Source organism: Bufo bufo, chromosome 4 (assembly GCF_905171765.1).
Source record: "Bufo bufo chromosome 4, aBufBuf1.1, whole genome shotgun sequence".
Taxonomy (NCBI): Eukaryota; Metazoa; Chordata; class Amphibia; order Anura; family Bufonidae; genus Bufo; species Bufo bufo.
Genome location: NC_053392.1, coordinates 23934802 through 23962579, shown reverse-complemented (window position 1 = coordinate 23962579; position 27778 = coordinate 23934802). Strand labels below are relative to the sequence as shown.

Genomic DNA, 27778 nt, shown 5'->3' with positions numbered 1-27778 from the left:
CAAAATTGGACTTGCTTTTTTTTGTAATTAACATAGGGTCAATAAATTGTGTCATTCTACATACACTCTACACATTCTACACAACCTCAATTTAACTTGCCCTTCTATGGACACTCTGCACACTGGTACTGATGAACTAAAATGTAATGAATTGTGCAATTGTAATCAGTAGCAAAATTGTAACAGTTTTTTTGTAGTTAATAGAAGCATAATTAAACGTCCGTTTCTACGAACACAATTGGAATTGACGTGCTAAAATACACTCAATTGTTCAACTATAAATAGTAGAAAAATTTAACAGATCTTTTTAGTAATTAACTAGTTTAAATAAACATGCTCTTCTATAAACACAATGCATACTGATATTGATGCCCTAAAATGCACTGAATTGTGCAATATTTTTAATTTGATCAAAATTGCTGATGTTTTTTGGAAACAAAAAGGCAACATTTTGCAGTGTATGCTACAAAATATATATGCTGATGGTGGTTCTCAGAATATGTCTGTAAAACACTTATTAATTGAAGAAGCTTTCTAACAGATTGATGGAAAAAAAAGGCTGACTCATGCATAGAAAATAGGAGTACTGTTGTCACGGTCCCTCCCATAACAGAGGTTAGAAGCTCTTAGAGACTGGCGTGCTGCCAGTCTCTCAGAGCTTCTAACCTCTGTTATGGGAGAGGTTAGGTTATCTGACAGTCTCTCTGTATCCACTTGTTGCAGTGTTGTTGTTAGTAATGGCCATACCTCTTATCCCATGTGTAGCTTGTGGTCATTACTGATCTCTATTTAGTCTGGACTCACACTTCTTACCATGCGGTTGATATTATCTGCCTGGAGTTGGAAGAGCTGCTGTGAGTCCCTCATCTGTGTTCCTGCTCATCCATTTTCTATTGAAGATGAGTGTACTTCTCTTTGTATTTTGTTGTTCCCATTTACTCGTTGTTTACTAGGCCTCAGGGAGACTCTGGTTTGTTTATCTGGGAAGGAACCAGTGGTCTCAGACCCAGTCACTACTCCTAGGGCTTTCCAGGGTTTCTAAGGCCTAGGTTTCTGGTGTATGAATATTCCTACCTTCAGGGTGTATTCATTCTGACAGGAGTAAGGGCTAGGTTTAGGGTTTCCTAGTTGGTGACCTCTATCCTTTTTCTATCCGTGAGGCCTAGTTTCTGGTCTTTTTCCTTCTGTTGTCATTCTGGTGTTCCTCCCCTCCCCCTGCCTTGTGACAACTGTCTCTTTGAATGATCTTAGTGCAGGGTCTTTGTGTCTGCAGTGCCAGCCATGAACAGCTGCCCCCCCCCCCCCGTAAGACATCCAGTCCCAGCACACTAACTGTCCCTATGCACTCCATATTGATACAACCTGACTTTCTACCTAGTAGTTCAATCTACCTAACTCAATTTCACTGTCCCTGCAAGAACCTAAGAGGACTGGCTTGTGTCTGCAATCAGTGTCTGGCAAACACATCTTCTCACATCAGTGGCTGAGCTTCACAGCTAGCACAGAGCCTAATAGACCAGCAAATATTTTGCATCATGATTGGCTGTCAGGCGGCCTGCAAAGATAACCCTGTCTGAGCCATGTGATCTTTCATCCTTATACTCCTTGTCCTGTTTCCCTCTTTATTGTACTTCATTTTGAAAGTAAAATGATAAGTGCTTATTTAGGCAATTATGATTCATTTGGAAGAAACATTTTGTGAGATTCAGTTAGAATCCCGTTAGTGTAGAAAAGATTTCCTCATCTCACGACCCAAATCTAATTTTATGACCAATTTCAATAAATTCGCTCATCTCTGTTTTTTATTATTTTGAGGTATCTCATGCTACAGCACTTCAGACCAAGACTGGTGTTAGAGATGTCTGGCTTGATAAATCTCCTTATTTTGTCCGTGTGTACAGAGTCTCTGCTGTTTTTTCACTTTGTTAAAATGATATAAATGTTAACGTTTAGGAACATACATAATATTCATCATTTACAGGTATTTCTAAATTGTGAAAAAAAATTCTAGGGTACATAGCATTCCATGACCAATTCCTTCTGAATTTACACCCAAGGCTATTAAAAGAACTTAGCGGTGAACTATCAAAACCATTAACAGATTTATTTAAATAATCACTGGTAACAGGAGTCGGCCCAAAAGATTGGAAATTAGAAAATGTTGTGCCCATTCACAAGAAAGGTAGAAGGGAGGAATCGGTCAACTATAGGCCAGTAAGCCTGACATCAATAGTGGGGAAATTAATGGAAACCATACTTAAGGAAAGGATTGTGGAACATCTAAAATCCCATGGATTGAAAGATGAAAAACAGCATGGGTTTACTTCAGGGAGATGATGTCAAACTAATCTTATTGATTTTTTTGATTGGGAGACTAAAATAATTGATGGCGGAGGTGCCGTAGACATCGCTTATCTAGACTTTAGTAAGGCTTTTGATACTGTCCCACATAGAAGGCTTATCAATAAACTGCAGTCTTTGAGCTTGGACTCCCATATTGTTGAATGGATTAGGCAGTGGCTGAGGGACAGACAACAGAGGGTTGTAGTCAATGGTGTATATTCAGACCATGGTCTTGTTACCAGTGGGGTACCTCAGGGATCTGTTCTGGGACCCATATTGTTTAATATCTTTATCAGCGAAATTGCAGAAGGCCTCAATGGTAAGGTGTGTCTTTTTGCTGATGACACAAAGATTTGTAACAGGGTTGATGTTCCTGGAGGGATACACCGAATGAAAAAGAATTTAGGAAAACTAGAGGAATGTGGGTAGCTTATTTCATTTGGTTTAAAACTTAACATTTAATTATGTCAATAATAAAAAGATAGGCCCTTAAATATAGACACTAAAGAAGAGAATATATCTGTAACCACTGGTTACACTAGTCTCCTGAAAAAATAGACGGAGACGGGAAGGAACCATAAACAGGGATAGCGTAAGAAATAGATAGGGTGAAGGGTACGTGAGTACCAAGGCAGAGGGACACACTGCTGGGACTATACCCTAGATGTCCCTAGTCTGTCTAAGTCACACCACTATCTAATGCAAAATACCTGCATTCGCCCTCCCTAAAGATGGACTGCCCAGCTTGGCCCGATAGACAGAATAGATGGTCCTTTGAAATGAATTGCTCTATCGGGTAGGGCACAAAAGTTGGCAAAGTGGACGTAGTGATTGGATTTCAGGTAGGATGGCAATGCCGTTGTAAGGGATCGCAGAACCTGGTCAATGTCAACCACAAGTAGATGGTAATAATCAGAATAGATACAATGGGGACATTGTATCTATTCTGATTATTACCATCTACTTGTGGTTGACATTGACCAGGTTCTGCGATCCCTTACAACGGCATTGCCATCCTACCTGAAATCCAATCACTACGTCCACTTTGCCAACTTTTGTGCCCATACCCGATAGAGCAATTCATTTCAAAGGACCATCTATTCTGTCTATCGGGCCAAGCTGGGCAGGTCCATCTTTAGGAGGGCGAATGCAGGTATTTTGCATTAGATAGTGGTGTGACTTAGACAGACTAGGGACATCTAGGGTATAGTCCCAGCAGTGTGTCCCTCTGCCTTGGTACTCACGTACCCTTCACCCTATCTATTTCTTACGCTATCCCTGTTTATGGTTCCTTCCCGTCTCCGTCTATTTTTTCAGGAGACTAGTGTAACCAGTGGTTACAGATATATTCTCTTCTTTAGTGTCTATATTTAAGGGCCTATCTTTTTATTATTGACATAATTAAATGTTAAGTTTTAAACCAAATGAAATAAGCTACCCACAACCTGTTAATTTGTTCTTGATTAAAAGGGTTTAGCTCGCTATTTAGTGATTATAGCCTGACCCGCTGAAATACGGTTCTGTAAACTACAAACTAGAGGAATGGTCAAAAATCTGGCAACTAAAATGTAATGTTGATAAGTGCAAGATAATGCACCTGGGGCGTAAAAACCCAAGAGCAGAATATAAAATTACTGATACAGTTCTAACCTCAGTATCTGAGGAAAGGGATTTAGGGGTCATTTTTTAGAAGACTTAAAGGTCATAGAGCAGCATGAAATGCTAGCAGAATGCTTGGGTGTATAGGGAGAGGCATTACTAGTAGAAAGAGGGAGGTGCTCATGGCGCTTTACAGAGCACTAGTGAGACCTCATTTGGAGTATTGTGGGCAGTATTGGAGACCATATCTCCAGAAGGATATTGGATACTTTGGAGAGAGTTCAGAGAGGAGCTACTAAACGAGTACATGGATTGCAGGATAAAACTTACCAGGAAAGATTAAAGGACCTTAACATGTATAGCTTGGAAGAAAGACGAGACAGAGGGGATATGATAGAAACTTTTAAATACATAAAGGGAATCAACAAGGTAAAAGAGAATATTTAACAGAAGAAAATCTGCTACAAGAGGACATAGTTTTAAATTAGAGGGGCAAAGGTTTAAAAGTAATATTAGGAAGTATTACTTTACCGAGAGATCAGTGGATGCATGGAATAGCCTTCCTGCAGAAGTGCTAGCTGCAAATACAGTGAAGGAGTTTAAGCATGCATGGGATAGGCATAAGGCCATCCTTCATATAAGATAGGGCCAGGGGCTATTCATAGTATTTAGTATATTGGGCAGACTAGATGGGCCAAATGGTTCTTATCTGCCGACACATTCTATGTTTCTATGTTTTCTACTGTATTTTGCTTCCATCTGCAAGACATAGTTTCCTTGTTATTTAAGGCCTTATGCACACCGCCGGATTTTCCTTCCACATCTAATCCACATTTTTTGTGGTTCAAATACGGGAACATTCATTTCAATAGTCTGCAAAAAATGTAGACAACCCACTGTATCTCAGTGCTGCAGTTCTGCAAAAAAAATAATAGTAAAAAGAAACGTGCTACACTTGTCCGTTATACAGAAAAGGATAGGACACTCCTATAAAAGGGAGAAAGAACATGATGACATGTACAGTACACTAGCTTTATGCATGTTTTGAGGATCTATAGTTTGTGGACCACAAAACACATACGGTCATGTGCATGAGGACTAAGTCAAGAACTTTGAAAACAAAATACCTGCTGCATACTGTACATGTTGTAGTCTAAGGCCTCCTGCACATCTCCTTTACCAGTGTCCGGCAGGCTGATCCGGCAGAAAACAGATTGACAGTCCCATTAAATACAATGGTATCCAATGGAGATCTGGCTGCTACCCAGCACATATACATGCAGTGTTTGTCCAGCCGAATCTCTGCATATTTGCCAGGTAGTGGCTGGATCTCCGCTGGATCCCTTTAAAGTAAATGGGGCCAGCAGGCATTGCAGTAACATCTGGGTATGCCGAATCCAGAGAACTCCATTAGGCTGTTCTCTGCTGCAACAGCCTAGTGGAGAATGGTAATGGTAGTGTAAGACTAGCCTAGGACATTTCCTGCTTATCCAGCCCTACTCCTGGATTGGCAAGCACTTCTTTCATGAGCAAAATATCACACACCTTAAAGGCGTTTCCAGATTTTTGTTTTATTTATGTAACTCATTGAAAAAAGTGGCCTAAACGGGTGGAAATGCTCCAAACCCAAACACTGTAGCGTGTCTATAACCGGAGGAGCAGATAACGACAATCCCCAGCAAAAAATGCGTGCAATGGAGGATGCCGGGGCGGACCACATGCACCACAATCTTACACAAAATGATACATTGTGCAAATGAAAAAATATATAAATACAAAAATCACTGTAAAAAATGCGCCAAAATGATAATCAACTGACAATACTAGCTAATTCCTCGAGCCGATGTTAAAAGCTGAGAACTTTGCCAATATCTTCCAGTCAGGAACATATCGGAGCCCCTCATGTACCACATCACGGTGTCTCAGCAAGCATGGGGTCCTACCACTAAACTACCTGTGGTGTCTGAACAAGGTCTGAACAGTGCTAAAAACCAACTCACAGAAAAATTCTTACATGCCTCCATGGTGGTATCACCAATGCACTGTCCATTGGTGATACCACCATTGAGGCATGTGAGAGTCTGGCTGTGAGTTGGTTTTTAGCAATGTTCAGCCCTTGTTCAGACACCACAGGTAGTTTAGTGGTAGGACCCCATACTTGCTGAGACACCGTGATGTGGTACATGAGGGGCTCCGATATGTTCCTGACTGGAAGATATTGGCAAAGTTCTCAGCTTTTAACATCGGCCTGGGGAATTAGCTAGTTTTTATTTATGCAACTCACAGAAATTGGGACCTGCTTACAAATTTATACTTATCTAGTCCCCATTGCTCGATTCTGACTCCCTCGCTCCAGGGCTCTTCGTTGGACTTCTGGTCTCTATATGTCAACTTCCTGCATATCCTCTGCTTCCACTGAGTGGCCTCAAAGGAGACATATCTCCAAGCAGTACATCACCCAGCAGTGATGTGCCACTTTGGGGCATATCACTGTTGAGACCAGTCATTGGCTGGGACCAGAAGTGCAGTGTAGACAGCTTGGATGTCAGAGGGCCATAATTGAGTAGCAGGGACTGGATGAGTATGGATTCCTCTACAGGTCCCAATATCTGGAGTTTATATATTATAAAAGGGAGAGCACCTTTATGTCTCAAAAGTCAAGCATTAAATATGTATATGTACATGTGTATATGACTTTTCCAGACACCGCGCTCCACCTGTAGTGAGAGTTGCCTCCATGGATACTGGAAAGTCCTACTGGAAGGAAAACAGAAATGCTGCTACTACTGTGCCCCCTGTGCAGAAGGCGAAATCTCCAACCAGACTGGTGAGTTGGGACAATTTCATATGAAAGTACAAATCTACAAGATGGGCATTAGCACCGATCAGACAACATTCATTTTGAGCTCTATTGCAAAAAAAGATGTGTTCAGATGTAGCCAACATTATCCTGGCTCCAGGCATGCCAGGAGGGTCACTGTAACATGATCACTGTAATATCATTTTGTTGCATTCACATGTTAAGCCAGTCAAGATAACATTGGCTACATCTGTATGTCGGGTAGATCAGTCATATTTTGGAAGGTGCCATTTTTCTAGTTTCCATTCCTCCAGGTGTTTAATATGAATATCATATAGAGGAATCCATATTTTTATTATTCTCCATAGAAGGTTTTTTGTTAAAGGGATAAAAGTAGTGAAGATGGAATTATTCTATATAAATTTCACAAAAATTCTTCTGCCAAACAAATCCGTAGTTTAGGCAATTTGCTTTTTAGGAATTGCTAAAACAGTGATTGAAATTTTACTGTTAAAATGCAAGAGAAATAGAGCGGGGAGGATGGGGTAGACAGATCACATGACTCTGGGGGAAACCCTGGCTGGCGGGCTTTGCAGACAGCCTATCATGTGGCTGGATAGATATTGTCCCATCAGGCTCTGCGGTATGTCTGAAGCACAGATGCCATTGTGAACTTGTGTCACATGAGTCTGTCTGACTCGGCAGACCCCAATTACAAACTCAAGCCAGCCATCTTAGGGTATTGCAGGGATAGTATAGGGACATACTTAGTTTGGTAGATTGAACTAATAGGTAGAAATGTCAGGGTTTTACCAGTAGAGGAGGAGAACATAGGGGCATTGTTCTGTGTGATTACCTGACAGTGAGGGCATCTAGAGCTGTTCATGTAATGCACTGCAATCACAGAAATCTTGCAGAGCCTCCAAAAAGATATGTTTATACTGTGCATGAGTAGCTAGCCTTTGTATCTTTATTCATAAAACCTCACCATCAATAGTTAGTGTTTTATAGGCATATGCACAGTACCCCCAGCAGCACACGTTTTGCTGGATATTCTGTGCAGTTGCACTTTTTTATTTTTTACAAACTAGTTGCAATTTTGCTCCTGTTCAGCACATTTCAGTGCATCAATATCAGTGTGTTTCTAGAAAGGCCTTCTCCCCACCCACCCAAGGCTTCTTCCCCTGCATCACTGTGATGTCGGGGGAGGCAGCCTTGGGAAGTTAGGGGAATAGCAGACAGCGGGGAAATGTGGCGGACTTAGGCACTTTCAAAAGGAAAGCCTGCCCAATGGGAATGTGGAAGCTGTTTTTCATAGGAATAAAAGTGCTTTTCCTGGACATGAAAACACATCCAGATGACATAAAGGTATGGTTATAATGTTTTTGCAATGTTCTGATGGCCATTGCTGGTAGCTATATTAGTGACATTTACATGACAGACTCAGTTATCAGGTGGGGACAAACATGGACAGTGAGCTCTTAGGCTAGAACACAGCCCGCTGTCCCTACCTACTTGCAGTAGAAGCCCTATATAGCTAGACCGCAACGGGTCGACAGTCCCTACGCTATTTAAGTGCAGAGATGCACTAACAAACAAGACAGACAAACCAAATACCAGAGTCGTACATAGATGGGTCAGAACCAGACAAGCTATGGAGTACCAAATGATAGACAGAGAGTGGTCAGAAGAGTCAGAGGAACGAGCAATCCAATAAGCACAGAAGCAAGGAACCAGGAGCACAGCTAGTGAGTCAGAGACTATCACTGCACTGGTGTATGGCCAGGAACAGGTTTAAATAGAGCACAAGTCCCTGGATCAGAACCTGATAGGTCCATTACTCTGAGCTCCATTAGTCAGAAACACTAGCACACAGTAATAGAGCAGCCGAGCATTCAGCCCATTGCTAATATCCCCCAGCACACCCCAGCTGCAAGAAGAAACAGAGTATTGCATCCTGTTGCTAAGGATGCTGTCGCGTCACCTGGGGGCGTGGCTCCAGCACCGCTGAAACCCGGACAGGTACTACCCACAAGGAACTACCCACAATACCCTGGGACTCCCTTAATGCATAGAGAAAAACAGGCTGAATGAAATGCATAAACTCATCAGTAGATGGTGCTGTTACCACACAATGTAATGCACACGAATTACAACACAGGTAAAAATGCAATATCAACTGATAAACACACAAACAATTGGATCTACATCTAGGGACAGAACACTCCCCGCTTGACGTCAACCGACGTCACTATTGTATTCGTTGGGTGTAAACAGAAGAACGAGTTCTCCTACTGATCTGAGGAACAATTTGGTCTCTCTCTGTCTCCGTATTTTCAATTCTACTTGCGTATAATTCTGTCCTTACTTGGGAATGTCTTAGTCACAAGACCTAACAGACACTCGTTTCTTCGTGACTGGCAGTCTTTCATTAGGACTACATCGCAGGCCTGGAGGTTAGGCTTGCTGGTTTGCCACTTTCTCCTCGGTTGCAGAGTGGGAATATATTGCTTTTTCCACTTATCCCAGAATGAGTTTGAGAGATTCTGTACTTGTCTCCATCGATTCCTGTAAAGATCTTTGGAATTAAATTCTCCGGGTGGAGCACAAATTTGTTCAGTCTTTTGGGTAAGCAGTGTGGCGGGTGTGAGAACTGTTGGGTCTACTAGTTCGAACATGGCAGTTTCTGTTGTGTTGGGCGTCGGTTTATACAAAAAGGTGGGGCCTGTAAACCAAATTGTATCCTTGAGACGGTCAGCAGCGACGGATCTAGTTGATTGGTCCACAGGGTTGAGATGTGTAGGTACATATTTCCATTGTTCGGGAGAGGTAGATCTTCTGATCCTTAGAACTCTGTTGTTGACGTAGACATAGAAGCGTCTAGCTTCATTACAGATACAGTTGCAAGAAAAAGTATGTGAACCCTTTGGAATGATATGGATTTCTGCACAAATTGGTCATAAAATGTGATCTGATCTTCATCTAAGTCACAACAGTAGACAATCACAGTCTACTTAAACTAATAACACAGAAAAAATTAAATGTTACCATGTTTTTATTGAACACACCATGTAAACATTTACAATGCAGGTGGAAAAAGTATGTGAACCCTTGGATTTAATAACTGGTTTAACCTCCTTTAGCAGCAATAACTTCAACCAAACGCTTCCTGTAGTTGCAGATCAGACGTGCACAACGGTCAGGAGTAATTCTTGACCATTCCTCTTTACAGAACTGTTTCAGTTCAGCAATATTCATGGGATGTCTGATGTGAATCGCTTTCTTGAGGTCATGCCACAGCATCTCAATCGGGTTGAGGTCAGGACTCTGACTGGGCCACTCCAGAAGGCGTATTTTCTTCTGTTTAAGCCATTCTGTTGTTGATTTACTTCTATGCTTTGGGTCGTTGTCCTGTTGCAACACCCATCTTCTGTTGAGCTTCAGCTGGTGGACAGGTGGCCTTAAGTTATCCTGAAAAATGTCTTAATAAACTTGGGAATTCATTTTTCCTTCGATGATAGCAATCCATCCAGGCCCTGATGCAGCAAAGCAGCCCCAAACCATGATGCCCCCACCACCATACTTCACAGTTGGGATGAGGTTTTGATGTTGGTGTGCTGTGCCTCTTTTTCTCCACACATAGTGTTGTGTATTTCTTCCAAACAACTCAACTTTGGTTTCATCTGTCCACAGAATATTTTGCCAGTACTGCTGTGGAACATCCAGGTGCTCCAGTTCAAACTGTAAATGTGCAGCAATGTTTTTTTTTGGACAGCAATGGCTTCCTCTGTGGTATCCTCCCATGAAATCCATTCTTGTTTAGTGTTTTACGTATTGTAGATTCGCTAACAGGGATGTTAGCATATGCCAGAGACTTTTGTAAGTCTTTAGCTAACACTCTAGGATTCTTCTTCACCTCATTGAGCAGCCTGTGCTGTGCTCTTGCAGTTATCGTTATAGGACGGCCACTCCTAGGGAAGTAGTAGCAGTGCTGAACTTTCTCCATTTATAAACAATTTGTCTTACCGTGGACTGATGAATAGCAAGACTTTTGGAGATACTTTTATAACCCTTTTCAGCTTTATGCAAGTCAACAATTCTTAATCGTAGGTCTTCTGAGAGCTCTTTTGTGCGAGGCATCATTCACATCAGGCAATGTTTCTTGCGAAAAGCAAACCCAGAACTGGTGTGTGCTTTTTATAGGGCAGGGCAGCTGTAACCAACACCTCCAATCTCATCTCATTGATTGGACTCCAGTTGGCTGACACCTCACTCCAATTAGCTCTTGGAGATGTCATTAGTTTAGGGGTTCACATACTTTTTCCACCTGCACTGTGAATGCTTACATGGTGTGTTCAATAAAAACATGGTAACATTTAATTCTTTGAGTGTTATTCGTTTAAGCCGACTGTGATTGTCTATTGTTGTGACTTAGATGAAGATCAGATCACATTTTATGACCAATTTGTGCAGAAATCCATATTATTCCAAAGGGTTCACATACTTTTTCTTGCAACTGTATATCCCAGTACTATCTTGCTATCTGTATAGAACTCAGATTCTTTAATCTCTAGGTCCATTTCTACAGTGATGAGATCGGCCAACTCCACCGCTAACACAGCGGCACATAGTTCCAGGCGTGGTATTGTGTGTTCCTGGAGTGGCGTTCGTTTCGCTTTACTCATGACGAACCCGCTGGTATCTAATGTCTTCAAGTAAGCTATAGCCGCAATTGCTTTGATTGAAGCATCGCTGAAAACACAAAGTTTTTGAGTCTCAACCTTGGTAGTTGGTACAGAAACATATGGACGAGCTATGTGAAGATCCGATAAGGCTGTAAGTAGGGATGAGCGAACCCGAACTGTATAGTTCGGGTTCGTACCGAATTTTGGGGTGTCCGTGACACGGACCCGAACCCGAACATTTTCGTAAAAGTCCGGGTTCGGGTTCGGTGTTCGGCGCTTTCTTGGCGCTTTTTGAAAGGCTGCAAAACAGCCAATCAACAAGCGTCATACTACTTGCCCCAAGAGGCCATCACAGCCTTGCCTACTATTGGCATGGCTGTGATTGGCCAGTGCAGCATGTGACCCAGCCTCTATATAAGCTTGGGTCACGTAGCGCTGCACGTCACTCTGCTCTGATCAGTGTAGGGAGAGGTTGCAGCTGCTGTTAGGGCGAGATTAGGCAGATTAACTCCTCCAAAAGACTTCATTCAGTGATCGATCTACAGCTGTGGATCATTGAACTGCTGCTATTCAATTGCTCACTGTTTTTAGGCTGCCCAGAGCGTTTTTCAGTCACTTTTTTCTGGGGTGATCGGCGGCCATTTTGTGGCTTGTGGTGCGCCAGCACAAGCTGCCACCAAGTACATTTAACCATCAATAGTGTGGTTATTTTTTGCTATATCCTACATCAGGGTCAAGCTTCCATCAAGTGCATTTAACCATCAATAGTGTGGTTATTTTTTGGCCATATACTACATCAGGGGCAAGTTGAGCCTGTCACCCAGCCCCTAAAAAATAGGCCTCACGTTTATATTCATCCAAATCAGTACTGTTTTAGCTGGTCAAGTTATTTTTAGTGACCGTCAAAGCACAGTTTTTGTTCTGGGTTGAAATACAATTCCCAAATTTGCAATTCTCAAAATTAGTGGTTTCTGCTGTAACAGACCTACTTTAAATTTATCCCTAAAAGGGTATATTAGATTCAAGGTGCTGATAGTGTCATTCTCAAGAACTTCACACACACGCTACAGTGCAGATCCAAGTCTAATTCTGTGATTAAACGTATACCTGTCACCCAGCGCCTAAAAAATAGGCCTCACATTTATATTCATCCAAATCTGTACTGTTTTAGCTGGTCAAGTTATTTTTACTGTCTGTCAAAGCACAGTTTTTGTTCTGGGTTTAAAAACAATTCCCAAATTTGCAATTCTCAAAATTAGTGGTTTCTGCTGTATCAGGCCTACTTTAAATCTATCCCTAAAAGGGTATATTAGATTCAAGGTGCTGATAGGGTAATTCTTAAGAACTTCACACACACGCTACAGTGCAGATCCAAGTCTAATTCTGTCCGTAAACGTATACCTGTCACCCAGCCACCCAGCGCCTAAATAATAGGCCTCAAATTTATATTCAGCTAAATCTGTCATTACCGGTGTGCGTGTATTAGTGTAATACGGTACCTAAATAGATAGCCAGATAGACTTAGTGTTAGGTGTCTGTAAAAATATTTTTCTTATCGTGGTGAACGGTAACAATGAGGAAAACATCTAGTAAGGGACGCGGACGCGGACATGGTCGTGGTGGTGTTAGTGGACCCTCTGGTGCTGGGAGAGGACGTGGCCGTTTTGCCACAGCCACACGTCCTAGTGAACCAACTACCTCAGGTCCCAGTAGCCAGCAGAATTTACAGCAATATTTTGTGGGGCCCAATGCCGTTCTAAGGATGGTAAGGCCTGAGCAGGTACAGGAATTAGTCAATTGGGTGGCCGACAGTGGATCCAGCAGGTTCACATTATCTCCCACCCAGAAAGCGCACAGATGGCGCATGAAAACCAAGCCCATCGGTCTGTCACATCACCCCTATGCATATCAGGGAAACTGTCTGAGCCTCAAGTTATGTAGCAGTCTCTTATGCTGTTTGAAGACTCTGCTGGCAGGGTTTCCCAAGGGCATCCACCTAGCCCTTCCCCAGGGGTGGAAGAGATAGAATGCACTAAAGCACAACCACTTATGTTTCCTGATTATGAGGACATAGGAATACCACCTCAGCACGTCTCTGATGACGAAACACAGGTGCCAACTGCTGCGTCTTTCTGCAGTGTGCAGACTGAACAGGAGGTCAGGGAGGAAGACTGGGTGGAAGACGATGCAGGGGACGATGAGGTCCTAGACCCCACATGGAATGAAAGTCGTGCCACTGACTTTCAGAATTCGGAGGAAGAGGCAGTGGTGAGACCGAGTGGGCAAAAGCAGAACACCGCCGCCAAGAGACTCCGCCTGCTACTGACCGCCGCCATCTGGGACCGAGCACCCCAAAGGCAGCTTCAAGGAGTTCCCTGGCATGGCACTTCTTCAAACAATGTGCTGACGACAAGACCCGAGTGGTTTGCACGCTGTGCCATCAGAGCCTGAAGCGAGGCATTAACGTTCTGAACCTTAGCACAACCTGCATGACCAGGCACCTGCATGCAAAGCATGAACTGCAGTGGAGTAAACACCTTAAAAACAAGGAAGTCACTCAGGCTCCCCCTGCTACCTCTTCTGCTGCTGCCGCCTCGGCCTCTTCTGCTGCTGCCACCGCCTAGGCCTCTTCCTCCGCCTCTGGAGGAACGTTGGCACCTGCCGCCCAGCAAACATGGGATGTACCACCAACACCACCACCTGCGTCACCAAGCATCTCAACCATGTCACACGGCAGCGTTCAGCTCTCCATCTCACAAACATTTGAGAGAAAGCGTAAATTCCCACGTAGCCACCCTCGATCCCTGGCCCTGAATGCCAGCATTTCTAAACTACTGGCCTATGAAATGCTGTCATTTAGGCTGGTGGACACAGACAGCTTCAAACAGCTCATGTTGCTTGCTGTCCCACAGTATGTTGTTCCCAGCCGGCACTACTTCTCCAAGAGAGCCGTGCCTTCCCTGCACAACCAAGTATCCGATGAAATCAAGTGTGCACTGCGCAATGCCATCTGTGGCAAGGTCCACCTAACCACAGATACGTGGACCAGTAAGCATGGCCAGGGACGCTATATCTCCCTAACTGCACACTGGGTAAATGTAGTGGCAGCTGGGCCCCAGGCGGAGAGCTGTTTGGCGCACGTCCTTCCGCCGCCAAGGATCGCAGGGCAACATTCTTTGCCTCCTGTCTCCTCCTCCTCCAACTCAGCTTCCTCCTCCTCTTGTTCCACCTGCTCATCCAGTCAGCCACACACCTTCACCACCAACTTCAGCACAGCCCGGGGTAAACGTCAGCAGGCCGTTCTGAAACTCATATGTTTGGGGGACAGGCCCCACACCGCGCAGGAGTTGTGGCGGTGTATAGAACAACAGACCGACGAGTGGTTGCTGTCGGTGAGCCTCAAGCCCGGCCTGGTGGTGTGCGATAATGGGCGAAATCTCGTTGTAGCTCTGGGACTAGCCGGTTTGACGCACATCCCTTGCCTGGCGCATGTGCTGAATTTGGTGGTGCATAAGTTCATTCACAACTACCCCGACATGTCAGAGCTGCTGCATAAAGTGCGGGCCGTCTGTTCGCGCTTCCGGCGTTCACATCCTGCCGCTGCTCGCCTGTCTGCGCTACAGCGTAACTTCGGCCTTCCCGCTCACCGCCTCATATGCGACGTGCCCACCAGGTGGAACTCCACCTTGCACATGCTGGACAGACTGTGCGAGCAGCAGCAGGCCATAGTGGAGTTTCAGCTACAGCACGCACGGGTCAGTCGCACTGCGGAACAGCACCACTTCACCACCAATGACTGGGCCTCCATGCGAGACCTGTGTGCCCTGTTGCGCTGTTTTGAGTACTCCACCAACATGGCCAGTGGCGATGACGCCGTTATCAGCGTTACAATACCACTTCTATGTCTCCTTGAGAAAACACTTAGGGCGATGATGGAAGAGGAGGTGGCCCAGGAGGAGGAGGAGGAAGAGGGGTCATTTTTAGCACTTTCAGGCCAGTCTCTTCGAAGTGACTCAGAGGGAGGTTTTTTGCAACAGCAGAGGCCAGGTACAAATGTGGCCAGACAGGGCCCACTACTGGAGGACGAGGATGAGGAGGAGGTGGAGGAGGATGAGGATTAAGCGGGTTCACAGCGGGCTGGCACCCAACGCAGCTCTGGCCCATCACTGGTGCGTGGCTGGGGGGAAACGCAGGACAATGACGATACGCCTCCCACAGAGGACAGCTTGTCCTTACCACTGGGCAGCCTGGCACACATGAGCGACTACATGCTGCAGTGCCTGCGCAACGACAGCAGAGTTGCCCACATTTTAACGTGTGCGGACTACTGGGTTGCCACCCTGCTGGATCCACGGTACAAAGACAATGTGCCACCTTACTTCATGCATTGGAGCGTGAAAGTAAGATGCGCGAGTACAAGCGCACGTTGGTAGACGCGCTACTGAGAGCATTCCCAAATGTCACAGGGGAACAAGTGGAAGCCCAAGGCGAAGGCAGAGGAGGAGCAAGAGGTCACCAACGCAGCTGTGTCACGCCCAGCTCCTCTGAGGGCAGGGTTAGCATGGCAGAGATGTGGAAAAGTTTTGTCACCACACCACAGCTAACTGCACCACCACCTGATACGGAACGTGTTAGCAGGAGGCAACATTTCAATAACATGGTGGAACAGTACCTGTGCACACCCCTCCATGTACTGACTGATGGTTCGGCCCCATTCAACTTCTGGGTCTCCAAATTGTCCACGTGGCCATAGCTAGCCTTTTTTCTGTCTTGGAGGTGCTGGCCTGCCCGGCGGCCAGCGTTTTGTCTGAACGTGTATTCAGCACGGCAGGGGGCGTCATTACAGACAAACGCAGCCGCCTGTCTACAGCCAATGTGGACAAGCTGACGTTCATAAAAATGAACCAAGCATGGATCCCACAGGACCTGTCCATCCCTTGTGCAGATTAGACATTAACTACCTCCCATTAACAATATATTATTGTACTCCAGGGCACTTCCTCATTCAATCCTATTTTTATTTTCATTTTACCATCATATTGCGGGGCAACCCAAAGTTGAATGAACCTCTCCTCTGTCTGGGTGTCGGGGCCTAAAAATATCTGACAGTGGCCTGTTCCAGTGGTGGGTGACATAAAGCCTGATTCTCTGCTATGACATGAAGACTGATTCTCTGCTGACATGAAGCCTGAATCTCTGTTATGGGACCTCTCTCCTCTGCCTGGGTGCCTGGGCCTAAATATGTGACAGTGGCCTGTTCCAGTGGTGGGTGACGTGAAGCCTGATTCTCTGCTATGACATTACGACTGATTCTCTGCTGACATGAAGCCTGAATCTCTGTTATGGGACCTCTCTCCTCTGCCTGGGTGCCGGGGCCTAAAAATATCTGACAGTGGCCTGTTCCAGTGGTGGGTGACATAAAGCCTGTTTCTCTGCTATGACATGAAGACTGATTCTCTGCTGACATGAAGATTGAATCTCTGTTATGGGACCCCTCTCCTCTGCCTGGGTGCCGGGGCCTAAAAATATCTGACAGTGGCCTGTTCCAGTGTTGGGTGACGTGAAGCCTGATTCTCTGCTATGACATGCAGACTGATTCTCTGCTGACATGAAGCCAGATTCTCTGTTACGGGACCTCTCTCCTCTGCCTGGGTGCCTGGGCCTAAATATCTGACAATGGACTGTTCCAGTGTTGATTGACGTAAAGCCTGATTCTCTGCTATGACATGCAGACTGATTCTCTGCTGACATGAAGCCAGATTCTCTGTTACGGGACCTCTCTCCTCTGCCTGGGTGCCTGGGCCTAAATATCTGACAATGGACTGTTCCAGTGTTGGGTGACGTAAAGCATGATTCTCTGCTATGACATGCAGACTGATTCTCTGCTGACATGAAGCCAGATTCTCTGTTACGGGACCTCTCTCCTCTGCCTGGTTGCCTGGGCCTAAATATCTGACAATGGACTGTTCCAGTGTTGGGTGACGTAAAGCATGATTCTCTGCTATGACATGCAGACTGATTCTCTGCTGACATGAAGCCAAATTCTCTGTTACGGGACCTCTCTCCTCTGCCTGGGTGCCTGGGCCTAAATATCTGACAATGGACTGTTCCAGTGTTGGGTGACGTAAAGCATGATTCTCTGCTAGGACATGCAGACTGATTCTCTGCTGACATGAAGCCAGATTCTCTGTTACGGGACCTCTCTCCTCTGCCTGGGTGCCTGGGCCTAAATATCTGACAATGGACTGTTCCAGTGTTGGGTGACGTAAAGCATGATTCTCTGCTATGACATGAAGACTGATTCTCTGCTGACATGAAGCCAGATTCTCTGTTACGGGACCTCTCCCCTCTGCCTGGGTGCCGGGGCCTAAATATATGACAATGGACTGTTACAGTGGTGGGTGACGTGAAGCCAGATTCTCTGCTATGGCATGAAGAGACTGATTCTCTGCTGATGTGAAGCCAGATTCTCTGCTATGGGACCTCTGTCCAATTGATATTGGTTAATTTTTATTTATTTTATTTTTATTTTTATTCATTTCCCTATCCACATTTGTTTGCAGGGGATTTACCTACATGTTGCTGCCTTTTGCAGCCCTCTAGCTCTTTCCTGGGCTGTTTTACAGCCATTTTAGTGCCGAAAAGTTCGGGTCCCCATTGACTTCAATAGGGTTCGGGTTCGGGACAAAGTTCGGGACTGATTCTCTGCTGACATGAAGCCAGATTCTCTGTTACGGGACCTCTCTCTTCTGCCTGGGTACCTGGGCCTAAATATCTGACAATAGACTGTTCCAGTGTTGGGTGACTTAAAGCCTGATTCTCTGCTATGACATGCAGACTGATTCTCTGCTGACATGAAGCCAGATTCTCTGTTACGGGACCTCTCTCCTCTGCCTGGGTGCCTGGGCCTAAATATCTGACAATGGACTGTTCCAGTGTTGGGTGACGTAAAGCATGATTCTCTGCTATGACATGCAGACTGATTATCTGCTGACATGAAGCCAGATTCTCTGTTACGGGACCTCTCTCCTCTGCCTGGGTGCCTGGGCCTAAATATCTGACAATGGACTGTTCCAGTGTTGGGTGACGTAAAGCATGATTCTCTGCTATGGCATGAAGAGACTGATTCTCTGCTGATGTGAAGCCAGATTCTCTGCTATGGGACCTCTGTCCAATTGATATTGGTTAATTTTTATTTATTTTATTTTTATTCATTTCCCTATCCACATTTGTTTGCAGGGGATTTACCTACATGTTGCTGCCTTTTGCAGCCCTCTAGCTCTTTCCTGGGCTGTTTTACAGCCATTTTAGTGCCGAAAAGTTCGGGTCCCCATTGACTTCAATGGGGTTCGGGTTCGGGACAAAGTTCGGGACTGATTCTCTGCTGACATGAAGCCAGATTCTCTGTTACGGGACCTCTCTCCTCTGCCTGGGTGCCTGGGCCTAAATATGTGACAGTGGCCTGTTCCAGTGGTGGGTGACGTGAAGCCTGATTCTCTGCTATGACATGCAGACTGATTCTCTGCTGACATGAAGCCAGATTCTCTGTTACGGGACCTCTCTCCTCTGCCTGTGTGCCGGGGCCTAAATATCTGACAATGGACTGTTCCAGTGTTGGGTGACGTAAAGCATGATTCTCTGCTATGACATGCAGACTGATTATCTGCTGACATGAAGCCAGATTCTCTGTTACGGGACCTCTCTCTTCTGCCTGGGTACCTGGGCCTAAATATCTGACAATGGACTGTTCCAGTGTTGGGTGACGTAAACCCTGATTCTCTGCTATGACATGCAGACTGATTCTCTGCTGACATGAAGCCAGATTCTCTGTTACGGGACCTCTCTCCTCTGCCTGGGTGCCTGGGCCTAAATATCTGACAATGGACTGTTCCAGTGTTGGGTGACGTAAAGCATGATTCTCTGCTATGACATGCAGACTGATTATCTGCTGACATGAAGCCAGATTCTCTGTTACGGGACCTCTCTCCTCTGCCTGGGTGCCTGGGCCTAAATATCTGACAATGGACTGTTCCAGTGTTGGGTGACGTAAAGCATGATTCTCTGCTATGACATGAAGACTGATTCTCTGCTGACATGAAGCCAGATTCTCTGTTACGGGACCTCTCCCCTCTGCCTGGGTGCCGGGGCCTAAATATATGACAATGGACTGTTACAGTGGTGGGTGACGTGAAGCCAGATTCTCTGCTATGGCATGAAGAGACTGATTCTCTGCTGATGTGAAGCCAGATTCTCTGCTATGGGACCTCTGTCCAATTGATATTGGTTAATTTTTATTTATTTTATTTTTATTTTTATTCATTTCCCTATCCACATTTGTTTGCAGGGGATTTACCTACATGTTGCTGCCTTTTGCAGCCCTCTAGCTCTTTCCTGGGCTGTTTTACAGCCATTTTAGTGCCGAAAAGTTCGGGTCCCCATTGACTTCAATAGGGTTCGGGTTCGGGACAAAGTTCGGGACTGATTCTCTGCTGACATGAAGCCAGATTCTCTGTTACGGGACCTCTCTCTTCTGCCTGGGTACCTGGGCCTAAATATCTGACAATAGACTGTTCCAGTGTTGGGTGACTTAAAGCCTGATTCTCTGCTATGACATGCAGACTGATTCTCTGCTGACATGAAGCCAGATTCTCTGTTACGGGACCTCTCTCCTCTGCCTGGGTGCCTGGGCCTAAATATCTGACAATGGACTGTTCCAGTGTTGGGTGACGTAAAGCATGATTCTCTGCTATGACATGCAGACTGATTATCTGCTGACATGAAGCCAGATTCTCTGTTACGGGACCTCTCTCCTCTGCCTGGGTGCCTGGGCCTAAATATCTGACAATGGACTGTTCCAGTGTTGGGTGACGTAAAGCATGATTCTCTGCTATGGCATGAAGAGACTGATTCTCTGCTGATGTGAAGCCAGATTCTCTGCTATGGGACCTCTGTCCAATTGATATTGGTTAATTTTTATTTATTTTATTTTTATTCATTTCCCTATCCACATTTGTTTGCAGGGGATTTACCTACATGTTGCTGCCTTTTGCAGCCCTCTAGCTCTTTCCTGGGCTGTTTTACAGCCATTTTAGTGCCGAAAAGTTCGGGTCCCCATTGACTTCAATGGGGTTCGGGTTCGGGACAAAGTTCGGGACTGATTCTCTGCTGACATGAAGCCAGATTCTCTGTTACGGGACCTCTCTCCTCTGCCTGGGTGCCTGGGCCTAAATATGTGACAGTGGCCTGTTCCAGTGGTGGGTGACGTGAAGCCTGATTCTCTGCTATGACATGCAGACTGATTCTCTGCTGACATGAAGCCAGATTCTCTGTTACGGGACCTCTCTCCTCTGCCTGTGTGCCGGGGCCTAAATATCTGACAATGGACTGTTCCAGTGTTGGGTGACGTAAAGCATGATTCTCTGCTATGACATGCAGACTGATTATCTGCTGACATGAAGCCAGATTCTCTGTTACGGGACCTCTCTCTTCTGCCTGGGTACCTGGGCCTAAATATCTGACAATGGACTGTTCCAGTGTTGGGTGACGTAAAGCCTGATTCTCTGCTATGACATGCAGACTGATTCTCTGCTGACATGAAGCCAGATTCTCTGTTACGGGACCTCTCTCCTCTGCCTGGGTGCCTGGGCCTAAATATCTGACAATGGACTGTTCCAGTGTTGGGTGACGTAAAGCATGATTCTCTGCTATGACATGCAGACTGATTATCTGCTGACATGAAGCCAGATTCTCTGTTACGGGACCTCTCTCCTCTGCCTGGGTGCCTGGGCCTAAATATCTGACAATGGACTGTTCCAGTGTTGGGTGACGTAAAGCATGATTCTCTGCTATGACATGCAGACTGATTCTCTGCTGACATGAAGCCAAATTCTCTGTTACGGGACCTCTCTCCTCTGCCTGGGTGCCTGGGCCTAAATATCTGACAATGGACTGTTCCAGTGTTGGGTGACGTAAAGCATGATTCTCTGCTAGGACATGCAGACTGATTCTCTGCTGACATGAAGCCAGATTCTTTTTATTTTAATTCATTTCCCTATCCACATTTGTTTGCAGGGGATTTACCTACATGTTGCTGCCTTTTGCAGCCCTCTAGCTCTTTCCTGGGCTGTTTTACAGCCTTTTTAGTGGCCAAAAGTTCGGGTCCCCATTGACTTCAATGGGGTTCGGGTTCGGGACAAAGTTCGGGTCAGGTTCGGATCCCGAATCCGAACATTTCCGGGAAGTTCGGCCGAACTTCTTGAACCCGAACATCCAGGTGTTCGCTCAACTCTAGCTGCAAGGAAATTCTTCCAGGCCATCCACGTGGTTCTTTCCTTGATGGGAAGAGGAGTATCCCAGTTCGACCCTTCTCTGGTGAAGTCTCTTAACATAGCTTTACCTTCGATGAGTATAGAAGCTGCAAATCCTAGTGGGTCATATAAACTGCTTATGGCTGACAGTACTTCTCTGCGAGTAAAGGATTTTTCTTCTCTGTTAACCTGGAAAGTGAAAGTATCAGCTTTTATGTCCCAGAGTAGGCCAATGCTCCGTTGCATCGGAGGCGAGTCAAAGCCTAGATCAAGGTCCTTCAAGTCTTCAGAATGGTCCTGAGAAGGAAAGGCTTCCATCAATTTCTGGCTGTTAGAAGCGATCTTGTGTAGCCTCTGGTTAGACAGAGAGAACATCTCCTGGGTTCTTTTAAGGAGACTGATTGCAGTCTCATCTGAGGGCATTGATTTCAGACAGTCATCCACATAGAAGTCCTTCTCTACAAAGAGTCTGACATCCGCTCCATACTTTTCTTCTACTTTCCGAGCTGCGCGTCTTAATCCATAGATGGCGACTGCAGGAGAAGGACTATTGCCGAAGATGTGAACTTTCATACGATACTCTTTAGAGGGATCGTTGTCCTTGAACTATAGGAATCTCAAGAAATTTCTATGTTCTTTCTTAACTAGGTAACAATGGAACATCTGTTGGATATCAGCCGTGAATGCAATGGAGTCTCTGCGAAAACGGAGAAGCACTCCTATGAGCTTGTTGTTTAGATCCCTGCCTGACAGCAAAACGTCTTTCAATGATACGCCTTTATACTTGAGTCAAACACCACTCTGATCTGACCTGGCTTCTTCGGGTGATACACCCCAAACATGGGCAGGTACCAGCGTTCTTCCGATTCTTGAAGTACAGGTGCTAGCTCTGCATGACCGTTCCGGAATATCTTTTCCATGAAGGTAAAGAAGTGATCTCTCATCTCAGGTTTGCTTCGTAGGTTGTGCCTGAGAGAGACAAATCGTTTGAAAACTTGCTCTCTATTGTTGGGTAAGCGTTGTCTTTGAGGCTTAAAGGGTAGAGGTGCAACCCAACTTCTTGTTTTGTCCTGCACCATTCCCTGCTCCATTATATCTAGGAACAGTCTATCTTCGAATTACATCGCCATACGATTGTCCTCTTTAGTCTTGATTTTCGCATGGTTGGAGAAGAGATGGGTGTCCATTCTCAAGTGTACTGGTAAGCATGCTGTTGACAGTTGTTGGTTTGTGTACACCTCCCAAACAGACTTCTCCTACAATGACCCATCCTAGGTCAAGTCTCTGGGCGTATGGAGCGTTGTGAGGTCCATTGATCTGCTGTCTAACTTTGTGGACCTGTAGGATATCCCTCAGGAGGAGTAAGACTATCTGAGCTTCAGGATCAAGGTTCGGGATCAGGTGTCTTATACTCTTCAGGTGAGGCTGATGCGCTGCTACTTCTGGCATGGGTATCTCGGACCTGTTGTCAGGAATCTGGTTACATTCTAGTATAGTTGGTAAAGGCAGACACACTTGACCATCGCTGGATTCAATTATGTAGCCGCTTGCCCTCCTTCCGGCTGTTTCCACAGTACCAGCACAAGTTCTTAGAGAGTAGGGGGCACCGGGTACTTTGATGTCGAAGCTATCAAAGAAGGCAGACTTCGCTAACGACCTGTTGCTTTGATCGTCTAGAATTGCATACACTTTGATGGCTTTGCTTCGGTCGTCTGCTGGGTAAACCTTCACTAGGAAGATTTTAGAGCAGGATCTGCCTCCCCTGAGGTCTCTGCAAACTTCTGTACATTTAGAAGTAACTGCCAAAGTGTCAGTATTTCTGTCTTTTCGCTCCCCGCTATGCTCTTGGGTTTTGGGTGAAGCCCACGGTGGTGGCCCAGGGTGTAGAGCTGTGTTATGATCTGTGCTGTCACATTCGGCACACTTTGCACTAACCTCACAGTCCCTGGCGAAGTGCGAAGTTGAAGAGCAGCATTTCAAGCAGATGTTGTTCTCCTTGAGGAAGGTCTTGCGGTCTTCCAATGACTTTTCTCCGAAAGTTCTGCACTTAAGTAGGGAATGAGGCTTCCTGTGTAAGGGACACTGTCTGCCCGGGTCCTTGGGTTTGTCTCCTCTTTGATAGGAGCTGGACTCTTTATTGACTGAACCTGTGGAAGAAACGTTAATTTTGTGGACCTCCACCATTGCCCTACGAGGTTTACTGACTGAGGCGGTGGCACATGACATCATGAAATCAAAGCTAGGATCATTTCTGATTTTTGCTTGCTCAGAGACAAAATCTACAAACACATTTAATTGAGGAAATGGTACATTGTAAGTCTGTTTATACCGAGAACCATGAATGACCCACTTCTCTTGCAGGTTATATGGGAGCTTCTGAACTATAGGATTCACACCTCTAGCAGTGTCAAGGAATGTCAATCCCACCAGATCCCCTTCTGCCTTTGCTACACTCAGCTCCATTAATAAGTCACTTAACTCTCTAAGCTTTGAATAGCCTTTGTTCGCTATTTTAGGAAAGTCCTCAATTCTCTTAAATAAGGCACTTTCTATGACCTCTGCTGTGCCATAAACCACTTCAAGTCTATCCCAGACCCTTTTTAGACCAACGTCTGGATAATTTACATTGATGTCTCTAATCCTTTTAGCGTGTTCGGCGGACTCACTTCCCAGCCATTTTACCAGGAGATCCAGATCCTCACTACATGACAGACCTAAGTCTCTGGTGGCATTTTGGAAGGAAGCTCGCCAAGCTCTATAGTTCTCAGCGTGGTCGCTGAACTTTACAAGTCCCTTGGTGACCAGCTCACGTCGAGCAAGGAACCTGGCAAAGTCCATTGTGGCTTGATTGGCGCTGGAACCAGCTAGTGTTGTGTTGTCAGAGTGAATGTGTGGTGCACGGCCATACCTGTTGGAAGTCTCTGGTTTAATCCGGTCTGTGTAATACCGTTCTGAAGCGAAGGGCATCTCTCTTAGCAGGGGCAGATTTCTGATTCTCTGTTCTGGAGAGACGTTGTTGTAGCCGGTTTCACTTTGATGTGTATTCTCTAGTTTGCTGCAAGGAGACTGATAGTCTACTTCCTGATTGTAACGGTCACGTCCACACACACACAGGGGGAAGGGTAGTGACCACTGCGCTCCACCCTCACCCCTGGCCCTGCCTACTTGCCTCACGAGTCCTGATGACAGGGGACAACTGGACGGCAGTCCCTAACTTAGGATATGTGCAGGGAAGACAGACAAGACAAAATACGGAACATGAACGGACCGGGTCAGAACCAAGAGAGCTACGCAGTACAACGGATTAAGCAAAGAATGCTCAGGAGAAGCCGGGGTCAAATACCAGGAGAAGAGCGAAGTACAAGAGGAGTCCTAAGAGAGTAGTCAGGTGGGAGCCGAGGTCACAAAACCAGGATGTATGCGCAGTACAGGAGGAGCAGGCAGAGGATCGTCAGGGAACAGGATCAGGTAAATATTCAGTAGTCCAACAAATAGCCAGGAACCTAGAAATTAACAGGCAACCTGTAGCCAGCAGGCTGCCTGTATTTATAGTGGGGAGTGAGGGTCATGTGACGTGGCCAGCGTCACATGACCGACATACCAACCAGTCGAGCACCGAGTGATCAGCTCGGCGCTCAAGGCAGACTAGGAGCAGGGAGCCACCCAGCTAGTAAAGCCGCCCTGGGAATGAGGTCAAACACAGAACCTCATTCCAAAAGCTAAGCAACAGTTCTGCGGGCAATGGGGGACCGAGTGCGCCTTCGGAACCCCGTGACAGTACCCCCCCTTTTACCAGGGGCCACCGGACCCAAGACTTCAGGCGATGGCTTTTCAGGGTGTTCTAAATGAAATTTACGAACAAGTCTAGAAGCATGAACCTCCCTGGCAGGTACCCAAGATCTCTCTTCAGGTCCATACCCCTTCCAGTGAATCAGGTACTGCAAGGAATTACGCACCTTCCTGACATCCACTATTTTAGACACCACATACTCGACAGCATCATTAACAAGAACCGGCGGAGGCGAGGCTTTCGATGGTACTACCGGTTCAAAATATTTTTTAAGTAGAGATTTATGGAACACATTATGAATGTGGAATGACTCGGGCAGCTCCAACCTAAATGATACCGGGTTAATCACCTCCGTGATCTTATATGGACCAATAAAACGAGGAGCAAATTTTCTAGAAGCTACCTTGAGAGATAGATTCTTGGAGGACAACCATACTTTATCCCCACCTGAAAGTTCACCCCCCTTGAACGTCTCCTATCGGCCTTGAGTTTTTGAGAACTTTGAGCCTTTTCTAGGTTCGATTGAACCCGGGCCCAAACAGTGCACAGTTCGGAGGAGAGTTTATCAGCTTCAGGCTTAGAGGAGGAGACGGACGACCCAGAATGAAAACGGGGATGAAAACCATGGTTACAAAAGAAAGGGGAGACCCCAGCAGAAGAATTGACACGGTTATTCAGAGCAAATTCAGCCAACGGAAGGAATTTGACCCATAATTGCTGGTCATCAGCAACATACAACCTCAGGAATTGTTCCACAGACTGATTAAGGCATTCAGTCTGCCCATTATTCTCAGGATGGTAGGCGGAAGAAAAAGACAACAAAATTTTACATCTTTGACAGAAGGCCCTCCAGAATTTGGACACAAACTGCACACCCCTGTCCGAAACAATATTTTCCGGGATGCCATGTAAACGAACAATCTCTCTCACAAAAATAGATGCCAGGGTTTTAGCATTCGGAAGTTTAGACAGGGGAATGAAATGAACCATCTTGCTAAACCTATCGACCACTACCCAAACCACAGTCTTACCCTCCGCCAGCGGTAGGTCAGTTATAAAGTCCATCGAGATATGGGACCAGGGTCTACTGGGAATGGGTAGGGGTCGTAGGTTACCAGCAGGGCGAGTCCTAGGTGTCTTAGACCTGGCACAAACCTCACAGGCTGACACATAGGACTTGACATCCCTGGTCAAAGTGGGCCACCAATAAGATCTAGAAACCAGATCCTTAGTGCCCTCAATACCCGGATGTCCACAAAAGACAGAATCGTGACACTCACCCAACAGCTGGAGACGAAATTGTACGGGAACAAACAACTTATCTGTTGGGGTGGATACCGGTGCCAGATGTTGTTCAGCCTTAATGCGAGCCGAGATATCCTGGGTTAGAGCCGCTAAGAAGATGTTTGCTGGTAGGATGGATTCAGGCGGCGTCTCAGTGGGTTGAAAAGCATGGAAGCTCCGAGATAATGCATCTGCCTTCACATTTTTACTTCCCGGCCTGAACGTAATGGAGAAATCAAAACGGGTAAAAAACAGAGCCCATCGGGCTTGTCGGGGATTCAACCTCTTAGCGGACTCGAGAAACATTAGGTTTTTATGGTCAGTGACAACAGTTACTCGATGCCTTGCCCCCTCCAAAAAATGTCTCCACTCCTCAAATGCCCATTTAATGGCCAACAGCTCCCTATTCCCTATGTCGTAGTTTCTCTCCGTGGGAGAGAATTTCCTAGAGAAGAAGGCACACGGTCTCAGGTTAGTGAGGCTAGCAGGACCTTGTGAAAGGACTGCTCCTGCGCCGTCCTCGGACGCATCCACCTCCACAATAAAGGGTCTCTACTGATCAGGCTGGATCAGAATGGGAGCGCTACTAAATGCCTTTTTTAATGTTTCAAATGAAGAAATGGCCTTGGTAGACCAATTCTCCAAATCCGCCCCTTTCTTAGTAAGGTCGGTCAATGGCTTAGCAATTACAGAAAAATTAATGATAAATTTACGGTAGTAATTAGCAAAACCCAAAAACCGTTGTAAAGCCTTTAAGGATAAAGGCCTTACCCATTCCTTAATTGCTAAAACCTTACCAGGATCCAGCTTAAAGGCGTGAGTAGTCAAAACATGCCCTAGAAACAGTATCTCCTGTAGACCAATGACACATTTCTCTTGCTTAGCGGATAGCTGGTTCTCCCTCAACACCTCTAATACTTGTTTGACATGGGACACATGAGATTCGAAATCAGGAGAGAATATCAAAATG

The 27778-nt window shown here is 45.7% G+C and overlaps 1 protein-coding gene across 1 annotated transcript in view; it reads left to right on the top strand.

Moving 5' to 3' along the window:
- The window catches only part of LOC120998908 (vomeronasal type-2 receptor 26-like), a 125024-nt gene that overhangs the window by 81146 nt on the left and 16100 nt on the right, over nt 1–27778 (top strand). Inside the window, exon 4 of the mRNA XM_040429787.1 lies at nt 6646–6769. Within this exon, the coding sequence (XP_040285721.1) occupies nt 6646–6769 (124 nt within the window). The remainder of the gene's footprint in view (nt 1–6645; nt 6770–27778) is intronic.